The sequence below is a fragment of the Chiloscyllium plagiosum genome, unplaced genomic scaffold (assembly GCF_037043375.1).
Source record: "Chiloscyllium plagiosum isolate Xiang-an unplaced genomic scaffold, Cpla_swu_hap1 HiC_scaffold_15, whole genome shotgun sequence".
NCBI classification, from domain to species: Eukaryota; Metazoa; Chordata; class Chondrichthyes; order Orectolobiformes; family Hemiscylliidae; genus Chiloscyllium; species Chiloscyllium plagiosum.
Genome location: NW_028270153.1, coordinates 53,617,556 through 53,639,993, shown reverse-complemented (window position 1 = coordinate 53,639,993; position 22,438 = coordinate 53,617,556). Strand labels below are relative to the sequence as shown.

Sequence of the window (22,438 nt, the reverse complement as noted above, 5' to 3'; positions counted from 1 at the left end):
ATTTCTTTAGTCATCCAGCATTCCCTATACCTACCAGCCTTTCCTTTCACCCTGACAGGAATATACCTTCTCTGTACTCTCATTATCTCATTCCTGAAGGCTTCGCATTTTCCAGCCTGTGACCATCTGCCCCCAAACAACTTTGGAAGGTTCTTGCCTAATACTGTAAAAAATAGCCTTTCTCCAATTTAGAACTTCAACTTTTAGATCAGGTCTATCCTTTTCCATCACTATTTTAAAACGAATAGAATTATGGTCGCTGGCCCCAAAGTGCTCCCCCACTGACACCTCAGTCACCTGCCCTGCCTTATTTCCCAAGAGTAGGTCAGGTTTTGCACCGCCTTCCTAACCTGCAATCTTTTTCCCGACCTCTCCGCCCCCACCCCAGTCTGACCTATCACCCTCACCTTGACCTCTTTCCACCTATCACATTTCCGACGCCCCTCCCCCAAGTCCCTCCTCCCTATCTTTTATCTTAGCCTGCTGGACCAACTTTCCTCATTCCTGAAGAAGGTCTAATGCCCAAAACGTCGATTCTCCTGTTCCCTAGATGCTGCCTGACCTGCTGCGCTTTTCCAGCAACACATTTCCATCTCAGGTTTTGCACCTTCTCTAGTTGGTACATCCACATACTGAATCAGAAAATGTTCTTGTACACACTTAACAAATTCCTCTCCATCTAAACCCTTAACACTATGGCAGTCCCAGTCTATGTTTGGAAAGTTGAAATCCCCTACCATAACTACCCTATTATTCTTACAGATTGCTGAGATCTCCTTAAAAGTTTGTTTCTCAATTTCCCTCTGACTATTAGGAGGTCTATAATACAATAAGGTGATCATCTCTTTCTTATTTCTCAGTTCCACCCAAAAAACTTCCCTGGATGTATTTCCAGGAATATCCTCCCTCAGCGCATCTGTAATGTTATCCCTTATCAAAAATGCCACTCCCCCGCCTCTCTTTCCTCCCTTTCTATCCTTCATGTAGCATTTGCATCCTGGAACATTAAGCTGCCAGTCCTGCCCATCCCTGAGCCACGTTTCTGTAATTGCTATAACATCCCAGTCCCATGTTCCTAACCATACCCTGAGTCCATCTGTCTTTTCCGTTTGGTCCCTCACATTGAAATAAATGCAGTTTAATTTATTTGTCCTACCTTGTCCCTGCCTGCACTGACTGTTTGACTCCCTTCTTTTCTCAACTGTACCAGTCTGAGATTGATCTCTTTCCTCACTGTTTCCCTGGGTACCACCCCCCGCCCCCCCCCCCCCCCCCCCCACCTTACTAGTTTAAATCCTTCCGAGCAGCTCTAGCAAATTTCCCTGCCAGAATATTAGTCCCTTTCCAATTTAGGTGCAATCCGTCCTTCTTATACAGGTCACTTCTACCCCAAAAGAGATTCCAATGATCCATAAATGTGAATCCTTCTCCCATACACCAGCTCCTCAGCCATGCATTCATCTGCTCTATCCTCCTATTCCTGCCCTCACTAGCTCGTACCACAGGGTGTAATCCAGATATTACTACTCTTGAAGACCTTCTTTTTAAATTCCTGCCCATCTCTCTGTGATCACCCTTCAGAGTCTCAACCTTTTCCCTTCCTATGTCTCCCCCTTGAGAACATCCTGCACCCTCTCTGAAACATCCTTGATCCTGGCACCAGGGAAGCAACACACCATTCTGATTTTTCACTGCTGGCCACAGAGACATCTATCTGTACCTCAGACTCGAGAATCCCCTAACACAATTGATTTCTTGGAATCTGACGTACCCCTCGTTGCATTAGAGCCAGTCTTAATACCAAAACCTTGGCCGTCCGTGCTACATTCCCCTGAGAATCCATCACCCTCTACATTTTCCAAAACAGCATACTTGTTTGAAATGGGTATAGCCACAGAACACACCTGCATTAGCCGCCTACCTCTCTCACCTTTCCTGGAGTTAACCCATCTATGTACTGTATCTGAGACTTTCCCCCCTTCCTATAGCTGCCATCCATCACATACTGTTGCTGTTGCAAATTCCTCATTACTTCTAACTGTCTCTCCAACCGATCCATTCGATCTGATAAGATTCACAACCAACAGCATTTATGGCAGATATAGTCCACAGTAACCCTTAAACTCTTTAAACTCCCACATCTGACAAGAAGTACATATCACTCTATTAAAGGCCAGTTTTGCTCCTTCACAATCTACAGACTCAGAAAAAAACTGTCTTATTCCTCGACAAAACACTGCCCCAGGTTAGATTAATAGTTATGGATTATATATTAAGTTTAATCAAGAGACATATCTCAAAAACATAATCAAGAAAGAACCCACTCTACTCACTACTGCAGACTTTCTGTAGGCCACTTAAAACAATTAACTTATCTGCTTCTGTGCTGTGAACTTTACCCAAACAGTTCCTCTAATTTCACTGTTTGTTAATTTTCCCAGATGCATTCCGATGTCCAGCGATACATGAATTCAAACAGCAAAGGCAGTACTGTGTAGGTTCAGTCTAGTGTCAGTTTCTTTCTCTCTCCTGCACTGATCTCACAATGTGCTTCCTTTGTCTGTTCTTCTCCCTTTTAAAATGCTGTTGTTTTGACTTTTTTTTTCCAAAGTTCCAAAACAATGCAACAGCATATAAAACAGTAATTGCTGCTTCTGGAATTCAAGGAAATCACCTCCAGCACCGAAAATACCTCAAAAAAGAAGCAGCTGTTACAACCAGAATTTTTTTCCATCCTCCATCTTGGATTACCCAGAATCCTAGTGCATCTTCCGTTGTTGTTCAAATGAAGGAGAACTGATTCTCCTGATAGGTTGAGGGGGTTGGTACCTGATGATCAGTGGGAGGTTCCCTTGCCCATATTCCACCTGGCACAGTGAGATTCCATGAGCTCTGGATTCGAAGGTGAGGACTCCCAGGGAAGCTCCCCTCAACCAAATGTTATTGTACAGTGGTGACCTCTGGTGAGTTTGTGCTCGCAGTGGGACAGGACATACCCAGGTGTGTTGTTTAGAACATTGTTCTGTATAAGTCCGTGAATGTGACTATGCCTAGCTGTAACTTCACTGATCTGTGAGAATGTTGTTATTAGCAAGGAGGACTTTGCAGGGTTGACAGAGCTGGGCTTGTCAAAGTTTCCTTCCTGTGCCAAGTGAGCTGTTTTGATTGGCTTGCTAGGCCATTTCATAGTGCTTTTAAAACTCAACCACACTACTATGGGTCTGAACTCACATGTAGGCCTGATCAGATAAGGAGACAGCTATAAAGCTGCGCAAGCTAGTGTGCTTCCAATTAACCTGTTGGACTATAACCTGGTGTTGTGTGATTTTTAACTTTGTACACCCCAGTCCAACACTGGCATCTCCAAATTGTTAGCAATTCTGGGAAGTGTGAAAATAGCTAAGTCCCCTAGGCTAGGTGGGATTTATCCTAGGATTCTCTGGGAAGCCAGGGAGGAGATTGTAGAGCCTTTGGCTTTGATCTTCATGTCACCATTGTCTACAGGAACAGTACTAGAAGACTGGAGGATAGCAAATGTTGTCCCCTTGTTCAAGAAAGAGAGTAGAGAGAAGGGTAGGGGTAGGTTGTGCCACACCAACCTTACTGAGTTCTTTGAGGTGGTGACCAAACAGGTGGATGAGGGTAAAGTGCTTGATGTGGTGCATATGGATTTCAGTAAGGCATTTGATCAGGTTCCCCACTGTAGGCTTTTGGACAAAAATAGGGACGCATGGGATTCAGGGTGATTTAGTTGTTTGGATCAGAAATTGGATGGCTAAAAGAAGACAGATGGTTGTGGTTGATAGGAAATGTTCATCCAGGGGTTCAGTTACTAACGGTGTACCACAAGGATCTATTTTGGATCCACTGCCATTTGTCATTTTTATCAATAACCTAGATGAGGGCAGACAGGGATGGTTTAGTAAATTTGTGGATGAAGTTAAGGTCCATGGAATTGTAGATAGTGCTGAAGGATGTTGCAGGTTACAGAGATACAGCTAGATAAGCTGCAGAGCTGGGCTGAGAGGTGGCAAATGCGGTTTAATGTGGAAAAGTGTGAGGTGATTCACTTTGGAAGGAGCAAGAGGACTAAAGAGTACTGGGTTAATGGTAAGATTCTTGGCAGTGTAGATGAGCAGAGAGATCTCTGTGTCCATGTACATAGATCCCTGAAAGTTGCCAACCAGGTTGATAGAATTGTTAAGAAGGCATACAGTGTGTTAGCTTTTGTTGGTAGAATGATTTCATTTCAGAACCATGAGGTCATGTTGCAGCTGTACAAAACTCTGGTGCAGCTGCACTTGGAGTACTGCATACATTTCTGGTTACTGCATTACAGGAAGGGTGTGGAAGCTTTGGAAAGGGTTCAGAGGAGATTTATTACGATGTCGCCTGGTATGAAGGGAAGGTCTTATGAAGAAAGACTGAGGGACTTGAGGCCGTTTTCATTAGAAAAAGGAAGGTTGAAAAGTGACTTAATTAAGACATATAAATAATCAGAGGGTTAGATAGGGTGGACAGTAAGAGCCTTTTTCCTTGGATGGTGATGGCTAGCACGAGGGGACATAGCTTTACATTGAGGGGTGATAGATATAGGTCAGATGTCAGAGGTAATTTCTTTACTCAGAGAGTAGTGGGGGCATGGAATTGCTTGCCTGAAACAGTAGTAGACTCGCCGATGTTAAGGGCATTTAAATGGTCATTAGATAAACATATGGATGAAAATGGATTAATGTAGGATAGATAGGCTTCAGATTGGTTCCACAGGACAGCACAACATCGAGGGCTGAAGGGCCTGTACTATGCTGTGATGTTCTATGTTCTATCTTTGGACTGTGGGAGGAAACTTATAGAAACACATGCAGATAAGGGGTGAATGTACAAATTCCACACAGACAGTCGCCCAAGGATGGAATCAAACCAGGTGCTGTGGGGCAGCAGTGCTAACCACTGAGCCGCCATGCTGCCCTATTAGACTAGTTTGTAATTCCAGATTTATTAACTGAATTCAGATTTCACCATTTACTGTTGTGGGATTCTGAAATACCTGCACAGATCCCTGTATCCCATCACCCAGTCACTTTGTATTTACAAGTGCACAGTACATAGACTCTGATGAGCTATCTCAGTGCCAGTCCCAGGAGTGAGGAGACTTTCTGAGACTCATGTTTGTATCTGTCAGCCAAGGCTCCCTGAATGGCCCAGGTAAACAAGCCCATTCAGGGATCTCAAACACCGTGAGATCCACCTGGCCAGCCTCATTCCAATCCCTATGTCCCTATCATCCCAAGTTGGGGATGTAGGCCTTTTCTTTTGCTTGTAGCTTTGCCCAGGACATTTTCACCCCAGTTCTGGTTCCTCAGACTCTGATTTGGTCATGAGCGACATATACCTGACTGTAAGCCGTCACTTGCACCTGGAGCATTTTAGGAGCAGTTCTTCCACTTCTTCAGACAGTGTCTTCTTTATCTGACTTCATATGTATCTCTCCAATATTTCAGTAGACAATGCATGAATCATTTTGTGAAACAGGATCTGCTATGAATTGTTGAAGTGATTCATTTTATAAAGAGAAAGCAAACACTTAAAATAATGGCCAACACAACCTGCATTGCCTCATTCTTCCCAAGGTCTCAGCATAGGAAGTGAGATCGCAAATTGCTAAGTCTTTCCAGCCATTGTGGATCACAGTGAGAATTGTTGGCTCACTAACATATCAAATTATTCTTCATATTAGGGCTGCAGTCTGAGAACTTTGCTTTAAATCTGTGGCAATACACTTTGCTTTGAGACAAATCCCTCAGAAACAATTGATTCTCAAACTTCCGCTATGACAAATTTCCTTGCCTCTGTTTGCTGTGCAATTTCATGGGATCTGAAGACAATGTTGAAGATACCCAGAGCAACTCTCTCCCTACTGTATATCATTATGCTGCCACCTCTATTGGGTCTGTACTGGCAGTGGGATAGGACATATTCAAGGACTGTAATGGCAGTGTCTAGGACATTCAAATAAACAAGGAATTGCAGATGCTGGAAATCTGAAACAAAAACACAAATTGCAGAAGATAGTCAGCAGTTTGGCAGCATCTTTGCAGTCAAAGCCAAGTTCAAGTTTCAAGTCCAGTAATTCTTCTTCAGATCTGGCTTTCTTCAGCAATTTCTGTTTTGTATCGAGGGCATTGCCTGTTCAGTAGGATTCTGTGAGTATGAATATGTCAGTCTGTTGCTTAAGTAGTTTGTGAGATAGCTCTCCCAATCAGGGTCCAAATATCCACAGATTAGTCAAAGGAGAGCCAGTGGATGTGATCTATTTGGATTTCCAGCAGGCCTTTGACAAGGTGCTACACAGGAGGCTATTAAATAAGGTGTCTATGGTAATTGGGACAAGGTGCTGATATGGATAAAAGATTAGTCTGGCTGGCAGAAGGTAATGTCTAGGGATAAAAGAGTTTCTTCAGGATGACAGCCAGTGACTAGCGGAGTTCCATGGGGGTCAATGTTGACATCACAACTATTCACATTATTCATTAACATTCGGGACGACAGATCTGATGACCTTGTTGCTAAGTTTGCAGGTGACATAGAAATAGGTGGAGGGACAGGCAGTGCTCAGGAAGCAGGGAGGCTAAAGGAGGATATGGACATGCTAGGAGAGGGTGCAAAGAAGTGACAGAATGCAATTTGGCAAAGCATGAGGTTATACATTTGGTAGGAAGAAGGAGACATAGACTATTTTATAAACTGGGAGATGCTTTGGAAATTTGAAATGCAAAGGGACTTAGGAGCCCTCGATCAGGATTTCCTTAAAGTGAACATGCAGGTCCAAGTTGCAAATGCAATGTTGGCATTCATTTCAAGAGGGCTAGAAAACAAGAGCAGGGCTGTACTTCTGAAGCTATTTAAGGCTCTGGTTGGATCACATTTGGAATACTGCAAGCAGTTTTGGGCTCCATATCTAAGGAAAGATGTGGTGGCATTGGAGGTGACAAGAGGAGCTTTACAAGAATGATCCTGGGAATGAAGGGTTTGTCATGTTAAGAGCAGTTTAGAAGAATGAGGGGGTATCTGACGGAAACTTACAAGATACTGAGAGACCTGGATACACTGGCATGGAGAAGACCTTTCCACTAGTAAAGGAGACTAGGAGCAGAGGGCACAGCCTCGGAATGAAGGGCCAATCCTTTAGAACTGAAATGAGCAGGAATTTCTTCTGCCAGAGGGTGGTGACTTTATGGAATTCATTGCCACAAAGGGCTGTGAAGACCAAATCATTGAGTGTACTTAAGAACGAGATAGGTAGGCTCTTGATTAGTAAGGGGATCAAGTGCAATGGGGAGAAGGCAGGAAAATGAGGTTGAGAAACATATCAGCCATCATCAAATGGCAGAGCAGACTTGAATGAGCTGAATGGCCTAATTCTGCTCCTATTTGTATGATCTTATCATTTAACAAAAGTTAGCAAGCGATACATAGAGGATGCTGAGAAAGCACATTTTCCATAGAGCCCTACAGACTCAGGCTCCACTTCCAGGTGATCAGATGTCATTCTGGCACATGTTCAGTAATTATACCCCAGAGTAAAAGTAAAGTTTCCTTTATTAACCAGATCTCAATTCAGGTTTAAGTCTAACCTTTCCTATCTAACTAACCAGGTAGTACTGCACAACTGTCTATGCACAAGTTCAAAGTTGGAGACATTTGCTGAGGGCCATAGGAATTGGGGAATTATACATTCAAATTTGAAATGTCTCTGAAAATTCCAATGTAGGTTTGTGCATTAGGGTTTTTGTAAGGTTTTGATATATGACGTCAGTCACAAATTTGGTGTCCAATAATATAGAGACCTATTTTATGATCTGAAGTTAGTTGCCTGATTCTACAATGATTGATTAGCTGGAGTCTTTGAGAGGTCTGGTAGTCAGTCTAATGGATATCTTTTATTTAAGAAAAAAATTGCGAAGTTTCATATGAATTAAATGGATTGATTTCATCTGGGAGTGCGATTGTTCAAATAACAGAGCTCAGAGTAACATAATAAGATGGCAGTTTATGTCTGTGAGTAAACAAACATTTTGAACAAGATTTCCTGCTGATTTGGTAAAAGAAACTGGCCCATATCAATTTGGATTCAAGGACTGAGTGTATCCTGTGGAGAGAAAACAAACATCACCCACCAAAGCAATGGCTGCAAGCTGCAGTCCGTGGGGCATTCAAGAGCTCGTGTTATCATAGGAACATTTGAAAAGTTGAAGCAAAAATGCAAATCGACTTTTGTGTTACCTGAAAGACGCTTGTGGCAAAGAAAAAGACAGTTTATCCTTCTGTGGGCAGGAGGTAGAGGGTTAATTTATTTAGCAGGTGGGAACCAGCTGAGGAGGAACAGCAAAAGCCTATACATATTTTTGAAAGATTCAGCATCCAACTTCAGCCAAAATTGAAACAACAGATATACCAATTTGAATTTGATGGCCTCAGAATGGTATAGACAAAACAAAACAATTGAAAAATGTAGCCAATAAATGTAAGTTTAAGAATGTAGCTGAAGGGCTAATGGATCTACTAACCTGGGGTTCCCGATCCCGAAAGACAGAATGCAGTAATTGGAAAGGATGAACTCACAGTTTCATAGAATATAGACAATGCCAGACACACAAAACAGTGAACAGACAAATAAGAATACTAAAAACTCAGTTAGCTAAACTTCAGTTAAACTAACAGCTATTTGGCATGGTGAAGTGAAACCTGGACAAAAGCACGTATACCAAGCTGAGCGAAAGACAGGCAGAATCTGTGGATAACCACATGAATTCACAGACAGAAGGAAGTGCTCTTTGCCATGGATCAATCTGCAGAGCTTGTTGAAAGGCCAGTCATTGGGAGAACAAAGATGGCAGACAAATGACCAGAACATAAACAGTGCAGGTTCTCTTCACTGTAATGTTATAGCTCAAAGACAAATAAAAACTTCAGCTGCATTTGACTTTTCACACAGTCAAAACATCTCAAAAACATCATAGTCAATGTGATACTTTGAGAATGATGTAGAGAAACATGTTTATCAATTACGAAGCAGCAATGTCCAACAAACTGCAATAATAATGCTAACCAGGTAATCTAGTGATGTTCAATGTGGGATATATTGGTTAGGACACAAGGGATAACATCACAATATCGACAGCATTCCAACAATAGTACTAAAGATGTGAGCTCCAGAACTTGCCGTGCCCCTACCCAGGCTTTTCTACTACAGTTACCACACTGGCATCTGCCTAACAAATTGAAAAATGCCCAGGTATGTCCTGTACTTAAAAAGCAGGACGAATCCAATCTGGACAATTATCACCACATCAGTCTGTTCTCAATCATCAATAAAGTGATGGAAGTTATAGACAACAGTGTTATCAAGCAGCCTCTCCTTAGCAATAACCTGCTCACTTACGTCCAGTTTGAGTTCTGCCAGAGCCACTCAGATCCTGACATCATTACAGCCTTAGTTCATACATGGACAGAGCTGAATTTCTGAGGTGAGGTGAGAGTGACAGTCCTTGACATCAAAGCTATATTTGACTAAGTATGACATCAAGGAGCTCTAGCAAAACTAGAAAATCAGGGGAAAATTCTCCGATGGTTGGAGTCATACCTGAGATACAGGACGATGGCCATGTTTGTTAGAGATCAGTTATCTCAACCCCAGGACATTTCTGCAGGAGTTTCTCTAAGGCAGGAGCTGAGTAGCTTTAGTGGAACCCAAACTGAGCATCAGTGAGCAGGTTGTTCCTAAGCAATGATGTTCCCTCCATCATAAGAAGCAGGAATGTTCACTGATGATTGCACGGTGTTCAGCACTATTTGTGGCTCCTCAGATACTGAAGCAGTCCATGGTCAAATGCAACAAGATCTGAGCAATATCCAGGCTTGGACTAACAAGTAGTAAGTAACCTTTGTGCCACACAAGTGCCAGGCAAATGCCATCTCTTATAAGAGACAATCCAATCACTGTCCCTTGAAATTCATTCCCAAATTTTAACATTCTTGGGGTTACCATTGACCAGAAGCTGAACCCGACTCAGCATATAAATACAGTGGCTACAAGAGCCATCCAGAGTCTAGGAATACTGCACCAAGTAACTCACTTCCTGAGTCTCTAGCCTGTTCCCATCTACAAGGCACAAGTCAGGAGTGTGATGGAATACTTTCCACTTGCCTGAATGAAGGCAATAAAATGCTGGTTACAGTCAGTATTGCCCAGATTCCATGAGTGAATGGGAAAAAGACTGCTTTTCTTATTGAGCACCATGGAACATCTTATATCCACTTGGGAAAACAGACTGGCCTCAGTATAATATTGCATCTGAAAACCCATTACTATTTATATTGCTTTACTAAACCTTTAATCTCCCATTCCTCCATGTGCAGTTTGAAGAGTGGCTTCAGTTCCTAAATGAATTCAAATATTGTAATACCTCGTATAAGCAGGAAGAAAATTCATCCACTATAATGTCCATAGAGACTGACACATTTTAAAAAGACATCCAAATTTCCAGTTGTTAGCTAGAATAATAACACGACAAGATTTTATTTAAAATGTTTAAAATGTAACAAATGAATAATAAAACATCATTGAATAAGCATTGTTCCCCTTTTATTGATATCACCCTCACACATTCCAGAAATATCAAGTCAAACAGTCCACAATTGCTGACAGTTTCCAACAGATTGTTTCTTTTTTTATTTTGCCAATCAGTAAGTTCTGATCACAAAACTGACTTTCACTTGGAGTTTACATTGTTGATTACTTTCCTAAAGCCCAAGCTAACAAATCTTATAGCCTCCCAGAAATCCACACAGATGTAGTTTTCTCAATCACACATAATCTGCATTCTGCATAGTCAACAATAGCATCAATAATGCTTCCTGCTTCAGAATCTGGAATGGTTGCCTATATCACATGGCTTTGCCTCATTGGAAGGTTGCCAACTACCCCAACAAAAAAAAGGTTACCTTTCTATGACATGCACAGATTTTTAGAGAAGCCTGTAACCTGATCTCAAAACGGGGTTCCTCTGCCCTCTGTTCCATGGCAACCAGAACAACAGTGAACTTGAATTCAGACAGAACTGTTAATTAGCTATCTTTGATGTGCAGCTCCTTTCCAGTTTGGAAATAAAGAGATAGATTATAGCACCACTCTTCATAACTCCATACCATTAATATTTTTCTACAACTTTAAGAAACCCTATTTCTCTTCATTGTGAACTTGGAGACTGTGATCATTGTCTCCAATTATACGTATCTTGCACCTTCAATGAACTCTTATCAAGTATACATGATTACTGACAGACAGACTCCAGAAGAGGTCACATAACCTCCTTATTTTACTCCAAATTTAAAGCTATAGTCCCAACATATAACAATCTTATAGCCTCATAACAAAACCATGCAAAGTCAAGGATGACTTTAATTTGGATATGAAAGAAAAAAAATTAAGCATATGAACTGAATGCAGTGTCTAATGATTATATGAAAATAAACCAGATAACCCATCCCTAAATGAAAATCCGCGCATTCAAAGAATAAGTAATTGGGTATTTAAGCTCTTATGCTTGTTTCCCCTTTTCTCTATTGTTCTTTTACAATTATGTCCAAGGATCCTTTCATATTTACTATTTTGTCACAATCAAAGTCCGCCAGTAGCTTCTTCTTTCCAATCTTATAAGGAACAATCTTACAGTTCACTTTTGCTTTTCCATTGGATGGTATATCTGAACACCTAAAGTGAAGAAATAAAGAGGAGAAACAAAAACTTTAGAATTCTAAGACAAAGATTTTAGCTGATCTTATTTTTCTATATACAATGTGATGATAGCTATGTTTAAACAAAATATATAAAGATTTCAGAATAGTGGTATGTGGGTATTGGTTAATTTTTGGAAGATTTTAAAAAGAGAATATAGAGGTTGGGAAGTCATGTTGAGGCTGTACAGGACATTAGTGAGGCCTCTTCTTGAGCATTGTGTCCAGTTCTGGTTACCCAATTATAGGAAAGATATTAAGCTGGAAAGGGTTCTGAGGAGATTTACTAGGCTGTTGGCAAGTGTGGGAGGTTTGAGTTATAATGAAAGGCTGGATAGGCTGGGACTTTTTTCATTGAAGCATAGGAGGTTGAGAGTTGAACTTACAGAAGTTTATAGATAGGGATATTGGTAGGTGTCTTTCCCCTAGTTTGGGGGATTTCAAAACTTAGAGGGTATATTTTTAAGGTGAACATTAATGTGAAATATTTGTTTATACTCTGGTGATTTATAATAAATAGAGGAAACATTGAAGGCCATTACCTTGTTTTTTGTTAAGAATAGTCAAGAATTAATTTTAATTTAGGAAACACTTTGAGTGAAAAACTTTAGGGCAGCTTAGAAAAAACATGAAGGAAAAGCAATGATATTTTTCTCCTCGACAGAAGGAAAGGACAGTTCAGGGAAGATAGTCATTTCAGTAAAAATGTTTAGTTTGTGAAATGAAATTAAGGGGATTGGATAGAAATCCTAAGGTTAATGGGTTTTGAGTAAGTTCTCAGTTTTGTCGGCATTCATGTGAAAAGATTCCATAGTTCATAGAAACTGAGGGGAATCATTTGAATAGAACTTAAATATTTTATGGATGCAGAGGTGCTGGCGTTGGACTGGATGGACAAAATCAGAAATCACACAAGATCAGGTTATAGTCCAACAGATTAATTTGAAATCACAAGCTTTCGGAGCACTGATCCTTCATCACCTGACAAAGGAGCAGCGCTCAGAAAGTTTGTGATTTCAAATAAACCTGTCGGACCATAACCTGGTGTTGTGTGACATTTGATCTTTTTATCCATAGGGGTGAACTCTCTGGATTTGTTTCTCTGGAAAGTCATAGAGTCATAGAGATGTACAGCATGGAAACAGACCCTTCGGTCCAACCCATCCATGCCGACCAGATATCCCAACCCAATCTAGTCCCACCTGCCAGCACCTGGCCCATATCCCTCCAAACCCTTCCGTTAGGCATCCAAATGCCTTTTAAATGTTGCAATTGTACCAACCTCCACCACTTCCTCTGGCAGCTTATTCCAGACACATACCACCCTCTGTGTGAAAAAGTTGACCCTTAGGTCTCTTTTATACTGTTCCCCTCTCACCCTAAACCTATGCCCTCTAGTTCTGGACTCCCCGACCCCAGGGAAAAGACTTTACCTATTTACCCTATCCATGCCCCTCATAATTTTGTAAACCTCAGCCTCCGACGCTCCGGGTAAAACAGCCCCTGCCTGTTCTGCCTCTCCCTATAGCTCAAATCAACCAACCCTGTCAATATTCTTGTAAATCTTTTCTGAACCCTTTCAAGTTTCACAATGTCTTTCCGATAGGAAGGAGACCAGAATTGCATGCAATATTCCAACAGTGGCCTAACCAATGTCTTGGTGTTGTGAAATAAATTAAAATATTTGTTTTATGATTTTTCTAAACCATCATCCATGTCTAGATAGCTTGTTACTTCGTGTTTTTGAATTTTGTTTAAGAAACCTTTGTTCTGGGTTTGATGAAACTCTGCCTGATCGTGTGGCTACTTTTCAGCGAATGAACCCCCATGTTAACAAAAACAAAATTACCTCACTTATTGAGCAAGATTTCATTCTGGGCAGTATATAGTCAAGTGGGAGCTTAACAGAGTTTTGTTAAGTGAGATTCTTGATATCCAGTTTGCTACAGATTAGAGTGCAATACTTTGCTGTTCAACTCATCAATGATGCTATTCGGCTCCATGGTGCCTTCTTTTTGAAATCAAATAGCAGGAAAGGCAGAAGCACTTATTGCTGTCAGGATTTTCCAGTCTTTATGACACTAGCACCATATTTAAAGCCCAGTTGCACACTATTTCAGAAGTTGCAAGCCAAGAGCTGCCCGTCACACTGTGGTGTTTCAATGTCTTTACAGAACACATGACCCCAAGTGGAACATCACAGCATCACTTCTGGGCAGTTATATATTGATCAATTCCCTCATTTAAGCAAGTCTAAAGTATCGTCCAGTCCAAAACTTCATGTTTTGTGTTCCCGCTGCACTGAAATAGCAGCGAAGAAGGAAAAGCTTGGTGATTGCTGATGATTTGTTTATTAATAAGCTTACCTGATGGTTCCTAATTGATAAAGCAAAAAGGAATTTGACAAAATGGACATGTTGAAAAGAAAAAAATTATCTTTGCTTCAGATTCAAATTCATAAGTCAGAATTCCAAATGATATGGTCCAATATTGCCCCTATCAGGATCTACAATGGTAGTGCAACATCAGTCTTTCAAAGGTAAGGTTGGCTTTGATCGAAAATATATATATGGTACACAAATGACTTTGCAAACAAACTGCAAAGTATTAAAATATTCCAATCACTTAGCATGATTAGCTTTTTGGAAAAGGGTAGAGGATTTTTTTTTCACAGACAGTCAGTTACATGTGGCAGATTCTTGCTGTCAATTCTTGCTGTCAAGTTGTCAAAGACCAGTTTTTTTCCTCATTCACAGAGTGAGGACATCTCTAGCTAGGTCAGCAGTTATTGCCCATCCCTAACTGCCTAGAGGGCAGTTAAGAGCCAACCACATTGCTGAAGTCTGCATCACATGTTGGCCAGATTTCCTCCCCTAAAGGACTTTAGTGAACTAGATTGGTTTTTCCAACAATTGACAACAGGTTCATGGTCATCATCAGACTCTTAATTCCAGATTTTATATTGAATTCTAATCCATGGTAGGATTAATGGTTTCTGAATCAATAACCTCACGGTAATACCATTAGGCCATTGCCTCTCTGAAGCTGACAGGGACAGTCATATATTTTGGTCAGATCTCCACCCATGTTCCCTATAATTACATTTGCTGCTGTATGGACTTCCAAGGTTCTGGTGTAGCAGTGACTTCCAGAATCGAAAATCAAAGTGTTTGCACCCCAATTGGCATGAGCAAGGTATGTGCAGAGTCCCCGAGAAATTGTGCAGCAACACAGTTAAAAGGGAGAATTGGTCTCAGCCACTTTCATTAAATTCTGACCCTGTCAAAAAAAAGGCAGCAATCGCCAACAACACTGAAAACAATCCTGCTGCACCTTTTAAATTTCCTGATATAACAGGTTTTGTTATTCATGGATAAATGAGACCTTCACAGCATTCAAAACACTACATTATTTTCATTAATTTTATTACAGATTAATTTCATAAACTTTATGGTGGCAAAGTGTTAAGTGGTGCTGCCTCAGGAAGATCTGAGGAAACTCGTGTAAAAGATTTGCGAGCTTCCACACTTCTCCTGCTATAATTCCACAGGAGACTGACTTGAAGAAAAAAATGAGACCAAAGTAAGGCAGATTCCACATATATTTGTGAAATTTTGTTTGGTTAATTACTTGCTCAGCAACCAAACTTGGAATCTAGACAGAAAGGCCATCCTCATCCCACATGACCCTCTGAAAGAAAAATATTCGCTTCATCTCTGTTTTAAAGGAGCAACTCCACTGGCTTTGAAACAGTGATCCTGAGGTCTTAATTTTTACCAAAGTGGAAACATCCTCTCTGTGTCAGTATCTATCGGGCCTTTTATGTTTGGATCAAATTTCTTAAGTTTCTAAATTCCAGTAGGTAAAAGTTCACCTGTCCAACCTTTCAGCTTAAGACAAAATGCCTAGTCCAGGTATTAGGTGAAAGTGAGGACTGCAGATGCTGGAGTTTAGAGTTGAGAGTGTGGTACTGGAAAAGCACAGAAGGTCAGGCAGCATCCAAGGAGCAGGAGAATCAACATTTCGGGCAAAAGCCCTTCATCAGGAATGAGACTGGGAGCCTCGAGGGTGGCGAGATAAATGGGAGGGAGGGGTGGGGTTGGGGGGAAGATAGCTGAGAGTGTGATAGGTGGATGGAGGTGGGGTAATAGTGATAGGTCGGAGGGGAAGTTGGAGCAGATAGGTGGGAAGGAAGATGGTCAGGTAGGACAGGTGGTGCTGAGCTGGAAAGTTGGAAGTGGGATAAGGTTAGGGGAGGGGAAATTAAGAAACTGGTGAAATCCACATTGATCCACATTAGTCTGGTTAACCCTGTCAAACTATTTCCAACAAAATTACACCCTTCCTTAATAAGTTAATCAATAAAATTATCAGGTTAAATAAAATATCATCAAAAAACTGATACTGGAGATACATTTTAAAAGATCCTTTACTTACTTTACTACTAGTTCATCTTTAATCAGACCTGCTCCTTCAAGAGTCACAACACAATTCTTCAGAACTTCAGGGATGGTGCTCTGAAAGCTGATCTCAAGGCTCACTTCTTTATTCACAGTAATGTCTTTATCCAACACCTAATGAAATAAATTAGTTTCTAACACATTGAAAATTATACTTCATTCATTTTGAACAAGAAAGATTAATAATTGCATGACCTTCAATTGCATATATCTCACCTGTGACATAATGTTTGGAATTAAACAGAAGTCTTCCCAAAACAACAAATATGAATGCTGTATTACACAATGTGGATTTCTATTCAGATATTTTCCAAAATACCAAATAACATGCTGGTAAAGAGCAGCTAACAATTCACAAGTAGAACATATAATTGTCCCTCCTTCATTGACTATTCAAGACCTTTTCAGGCAACTTATTTGTGAAGGCAACTATTGTCATCATTGGCAGCTAAGGCCTCCAGGGATGCACAAGTGCGTAACAGGTGAGAGTGATCCAGTCCTACAGAGTCTAGTTAGTGCACTGTTCTTTGTTTTTCAGCATTCCTGCTACTAAATACATGTTGTGAATGCTGATCAGGAGCAGGAAGAGCAGGAACAGGAGTAGGATATACAGCCCCTTGGGTTTGCTCTGCCATTTAACTTGTTTAAGGCTGGTCTGCATTTTAACTCTATTTTCCAACCTTTGCTTCCTATTGCTAAGGTTATCAAGCAACAAACCATTTCAGTTCTGGCAGAAACTATTCCCTTCACCTCCATAATCGTTTGGGACACAGCATTGCAGGTTTCTGCTACAATTTGAGAGAGAAGATGTGCAAAATTGCTCATTATGGGTTTTTTGGGGGGTGTGGTTGTTAATCACAGATTAATTTCATAATAAACAATGAGAAATTGGGCAATTTATGTTAATTAGGTGCTATGTATTTTGAATGACAAAGGTTTCGGCTAACTTCAAACTCATCCAATTCACCTACTCAACACTTCAACTGTTGAAATATTTGTTACCTCTAAGGTTGACTATTCCTATGCAGTCCTAATGGGCCTCCCAGTACCTGTCTGTTGTAAACTTAAGCTCCTGTTCATTACGCTTTGCTTCCCTGTTTCTTTATTCACATCAAGTCCCACTTAACCTTCACGTTGTGTCCACTGATAACATTGGTTTCTGGTCAAGCAACTTGGTTTCAAAACCTCCATGTCTCAAGCCCTCAATATCCTTCAATATACTCCAATCCACAACCCTCCAAGATAACTACACTCATCTAATTTTGGATGCTTCAATGTTCCAAATTGTAATTGCACCACAACCGACAGCCATGCCTTTGGATTCCAAGGCTATCTGCTCTGAAGTTGCATCCCTAACCCACTTTGTCTTTCTTTTGCTTCTTTATTGCTCCTCATAATCTCCCTCATTGACCAAGCTTTTTGTCAACTGACCAAATATTATTAATACTGTTTCTGTGTTTAAAAATTCTCTTCTGAAGTACATTTGGTCATTTTATGATGTTACGTACACTAGTACAGTATTTGTGGTGTAAGTGCCCTAGGACCTTGGAGTAACCATGCAATGTTGCTATAGGTGTTCCCCATTGGGCATAAATACTAGAATATGGGCAGAGCTATTTGGACTCAGGTAGATAAAACCGGAAAAAATTTGAAGAGAGAAGCACATGTAGCGAGTAGTATTAACAATATAATGGTAACATTACAGCTTGGTATATCTTGGGCTAACATTTTTAAGAGTATTTAGTATTATTATGCAGTAAACAGAGTTCCAAAGGAGTCTAAATCACCATACAGCTCTTGTCTTTGCCTCCCCCTTGTGCAGTCTGTATTGAACTGAAACCCAAACTCATGAATATAGGCACAAACCCACAAGACAATACAGCGTGCACAAGTTGCTATTCTTATTTTGCAAACTTGAGTAAAGATCTGATGTCATAATACTCACATTGTGAGTAAACCTGGTGCAAAATCTGTTCTAATGTAAAGAGAAATAAGCCTCTTAATAAATATTCCTCAATCAGTGTTGGATTCCACAGTGGAGATTCAATGAGGTGGAACCATTTTTCACCATTACCTTAATAATAATGGAAGGGTTGATCAGAGAAATGTCAGTTAGTGCAGATACACAGGTCTTTGATTTTGCTTCAGTTACCACAGACATCAGCTTCATCATGTTGTACATGTCAGGGAATGAACCATATTCTTTGTAATCTATTTTCAAAGGGATTTCCTTATCTAAAAATAGGAGGCAAGGGAAAAAAAATATAAAATTGAGGTGTTTAAACTTTTAAGAATTAAATCATAGTACATGAACAAAAATGGTACAAAAATGGTACATGAATAAAAAATATGGGTTAACCTTTTATCAGACTCTATCCAAATTAAATTCTCCTCGCTGACATTGTTGGTGGATATGGGAACTCATTGTAATGAGAAATAATACTTTAGACAAGTAATTACAAAGCAGTCAGAATCAGCAAATTTGATAGTCTGTACACCTGGTATCCTTGATAGACCATGTGTTTTCTACAAATGGGGAGAAACAGCTACCCACTTTGCATCCACTGGGCACCTAACCTGAGCCAGTGGGGTCAAAAAATACTCTAGATATATATTAGGTCTACATTCCAACACTTAATCTATAGTCCTGAATGTTATGACATTTCAAGTGCTCATTCATTCTAAAGGCTGCAAGGCTTCCCGCCTCAACTAGGTGGTTCCCATCACCTTCTTGGTGAAAGCTGTTTGTGTCAAAACTGTCAAGATCATCCCGCTACATCTTGCATGTTTTTCTCAATTGACATGGCAAGATTCTTGCTAGGCAGAGGTGAAGTCCCCATTAATGATCATTATTACTTATTGCCAGCCCACCTCACCTCAGGTTTCAATGTTACCAAACTCAACTTGCAAACCAGCCATTGGAAAAACTCAACATGGAAACCAGAACAGATTCAACTCATTGCTTGCTCCAAAAAGCCTCCAAGATGGATACAGGCACTGACATCTTTGGCATGCTCCATGGGCAATATCCACATATAGCCCAGGTCCGCGGACGTTAATATCTGACACGATGCAGCTTCTATGATTATACCATATCTCTGATCCACTTACAGGACACTTCTGCAATTCAATGCTGCACATCAATCTGCATACTTCTTGATAACTATCTTGTACCAAGCACAATTTGTAGTCAAGGACACACATATAACTCATAGACTGGATCAGGCTGCATCTCCAGGCTGCTCACTTTGCTCTAAAGCTACCCGGATGCTTTCAGTCTTTCAATATCCATGTCTTGCACTGTCTTTCAATTTTGGGCATTGCCCTGTCAGCCAGAGATATCTGGCTTATATTACTGCTGTCTTTCCATGCCATTTGGTGCAGACACAACGCCAGGAATTTTATCACTGTTGCTGGCAACCTCAGTCCAATTCAGGGAGATAACCTTCACTCAGCAGAACCTGGTGTAGTAAGTCAAGAGCAGCCACTATATCAGTCCAAGTCCTGCTTGTGGCTTTCAGGGTCAGAATCTTCTGCTGATAAAGGGTGAGGGCCTAAATTATGGAATGAGGGTAAGCGGGGAACATAGTAAATGTATTAGCGATAGATCATGAATCTTAGTGGGAGGTGGGGCCAGTAGCAAAGTTACAGTGAGTGTGAGGTATCATTAGAAGATGGTGGAACCTCCCCTATTGGATTGGAGAAGGTCATTTCCCTTCTTCCTGCAGGGCTGGACTGGGTATTTCTCCAGTTGCTGAGACTGCCCTAAACCAGGTGGAAACCTCAGAGCAGTCTAGCATGTTCTGGTGTCATGGCTTCCACTGCTGGTCCTGGGGGAAAAGCAAGTCCAGTCTATGTTCTACCTGTCCAGTAAGAGCTTCACGACCATGCCTGCACAGTGGACTGGTTCAGGGCAGTCTCAGCATCTGGAGGAATGCCCAGCCCAGCCCTGCAGGAAGAAGGGTAAATAACCTTCTCCACTCCAACAGGGAAGGTTTCACTATCTTTTTATGATATCTCACACTCACTGTATCTTTGGTACTGTCCCCACCTCCCACCAAGGCTCATGATCTGTTGCTAATACATTTAATACGTTCCCCACTTACTTCATTCAATTGTCCCCTCTCTGCCATATTGAAGGCAAATATCAGAAACAATGCAGGCAGTTCTAGACCTATAGTGCACATCTGGGTACACAATGCTGCTAGGGATGCTGGTCCACTGTCCGGTGAGTGGTGAGTTGTTCTGGGAATAAGGTATGGTAAGCTGGGCTGGGAGTTGGACATATTACTCAGCATAAGGGCTGAAATGGTAACTATTGCAGTGAGAAAGCTTGCTTGGCTGCACGGTGAGAATCAGAGTCAAAACATGTGGCACTGGAAAAGCACAGCAGGTCAGGCAGAATCCAAGGAGCAGGAGAGTCGATGTTTCAGGCACAGGCGCTTCATCAAGGGTTCTGCCCTGTTACAGTTGGAGTAGTAAGGTTCGAGGGTGGAGGTGCAGGAACTGGAGGAGATGCGCTGGAGGGCATTGTTGATCACATTGGAGGGGAAATGGAAGTCCCTGAAATAGGAGGACATCTAGGATGTCCTGGAGTGGAATTGCTCATCCTGAGAGCAGATGTGGTGGAGGTAGAGGAATTGGGAGTAAGGGATATCGTTTTTACAGAAGGGGAGGGTGAGAGGAGGTGTCGTCAAAGTAGCTGTAAGAGTTAGTGGGTTTGAAATAGATTACCATGTTGAGTCGGTCACCGGAGATGGAGGCAGAAAGGTCCAGGAAGGGGAGGGAAGTGTTGGAGATGGTCCATGTGAACTTTAGGTCAGGGTGGAAGGTGCATGGTGAGAATAACTACACTAAACTCAAAGCCACTCACACTTAACCAACAAAAAACTGTAAGGTTCAGCTCAGAGTTAACATTGCAGGCGAAAAACATAGACCTGAATTTTCAGGGCACCTACTCCTCACACCTCATCATCAAAATGTCAGTTATCAACTCAAATAAAACCTGGCTGTTCCTCAAGGATATTACAATAAGATCTTAAGTGTTCCATGGTGTATTTAAATTTGAAAGGAGTCTTACGTGAGGGATGTAATAGAGGTAAGGAGGACTTGGAAATCATCTGGACAATGACCATGCTTTGCAAATATTTTTCTTTGCCTCTTTATAGAGACTGCCTGACAAGCTAAGCACTTCCAGATTTCCAGATTTTGCAGTATCTTGCTTCAGTATATATGTCTTCTATACTCAATTTAATAAGATCAGTATAGATTTAAACAAGTCTCAACAAAAGTTGTGATTGGCAACATCAGAATCCAACTTAGATGCGAACATTTATAAGCCATTACTTTATCACAGGTTATTATTTTAACAGAGTTATATCTCCTTGAAAATAATAGATAAAAAAGTGTCATGCAAAAGAATCATCTTAAAGGATTTTTCATAAACTACAGTTGCTGTCTGCTGTGCAATAATAGCTTGTTTCCACAAACATGATGCCGTGCTTCGTATTGAAGTAACTAGTTAACCTAATTTGAAAGAGTTGCTTGAGGTGCATGTTAACCAACATAACAGGAGAACTACCTACTGTTCTGTAAATATCTTTAATGTGCATCTGAACAGGCAGTCAATACTTCAATGGCACACTTCATCCAGTAGACAGTGTTTCTGGAAATACAGAACTCCCTCAGAACTACACAGAAACCCTGAATTGGGGTTTAAATTAAGGCCATATGACTATTTAATTACTGGTCTAATTTGGTAAACATTCATCTGTCCTGCCATATAACTACTACTAATCTTTAAGTTTGAAGACAACAGTTCTTTCATTACCTTTATTGGGGCCGATAGTAATCTCCTTTTTAAATTTCTTGAAACAGTGTTTCTCTGTTTTTCCATTGTAGCTTCTTTTCTTAGCCCAAAATCTGACGTTGCAGGACTTTTCCTCTGATGTCTTGTTGGAAACAACCATGGAGACAGCAACAGGTTTGCCATTGTAAGCAGGCATGTCAGTGGTCATGGACAAACTGAGTATTTTCTCTGGCACTGCGATATTTTGTATTCTGTTAGCTTTTTCAAAAACACGTGCTTCTTCCATGGAACCTGAGAGTAAAATAAAAATGATGTTCTTGTGTATGAGATACCATAAAACATAAAAAAAAATATAAAAATAATGTTATGCCCA

At 40.8% G+C, this 22,438-nt stretch overlaps 1 protein-coding gene across 1 annotated transcript in view; it reads right to left on the bottom strand.

Annotated features, from left to right (window-relative positions):
* Positions 1-10,547: 10,547 nt before the first annotated feature.
* The window catches only part of LOC122560030 (protein-glutamine gamma-glutamyltransferase 2-like), a 34,829-nt gene continuing 22,938 nt past the window's right edge, over positions 10,548-22,438 (bottom strand). The window contains exons 10-13 of the mRNA XM_043710196.2: positions 22,087-22,356; positions 18,331-18,491; positions 16,234-16,370; positions 10,548-11,773 (exon numbers count right to left, since the gene is read on the bottom strand). Of these exons, the coding sequence (XP_043566131.2) occupies positions 11,623-11,773; positions 16,234-16,370; positions 18,331-18,491; positions 22,087-22,356 (719 nt within the window). The 3' untranslated portion in view covers positions 10,548-11,622. The remainder of the gene's footprint in view (positions 11,774-16,233; positions 16,371-18,330; positions 18,492-22,086; positions 22,357-22,438) is intronic.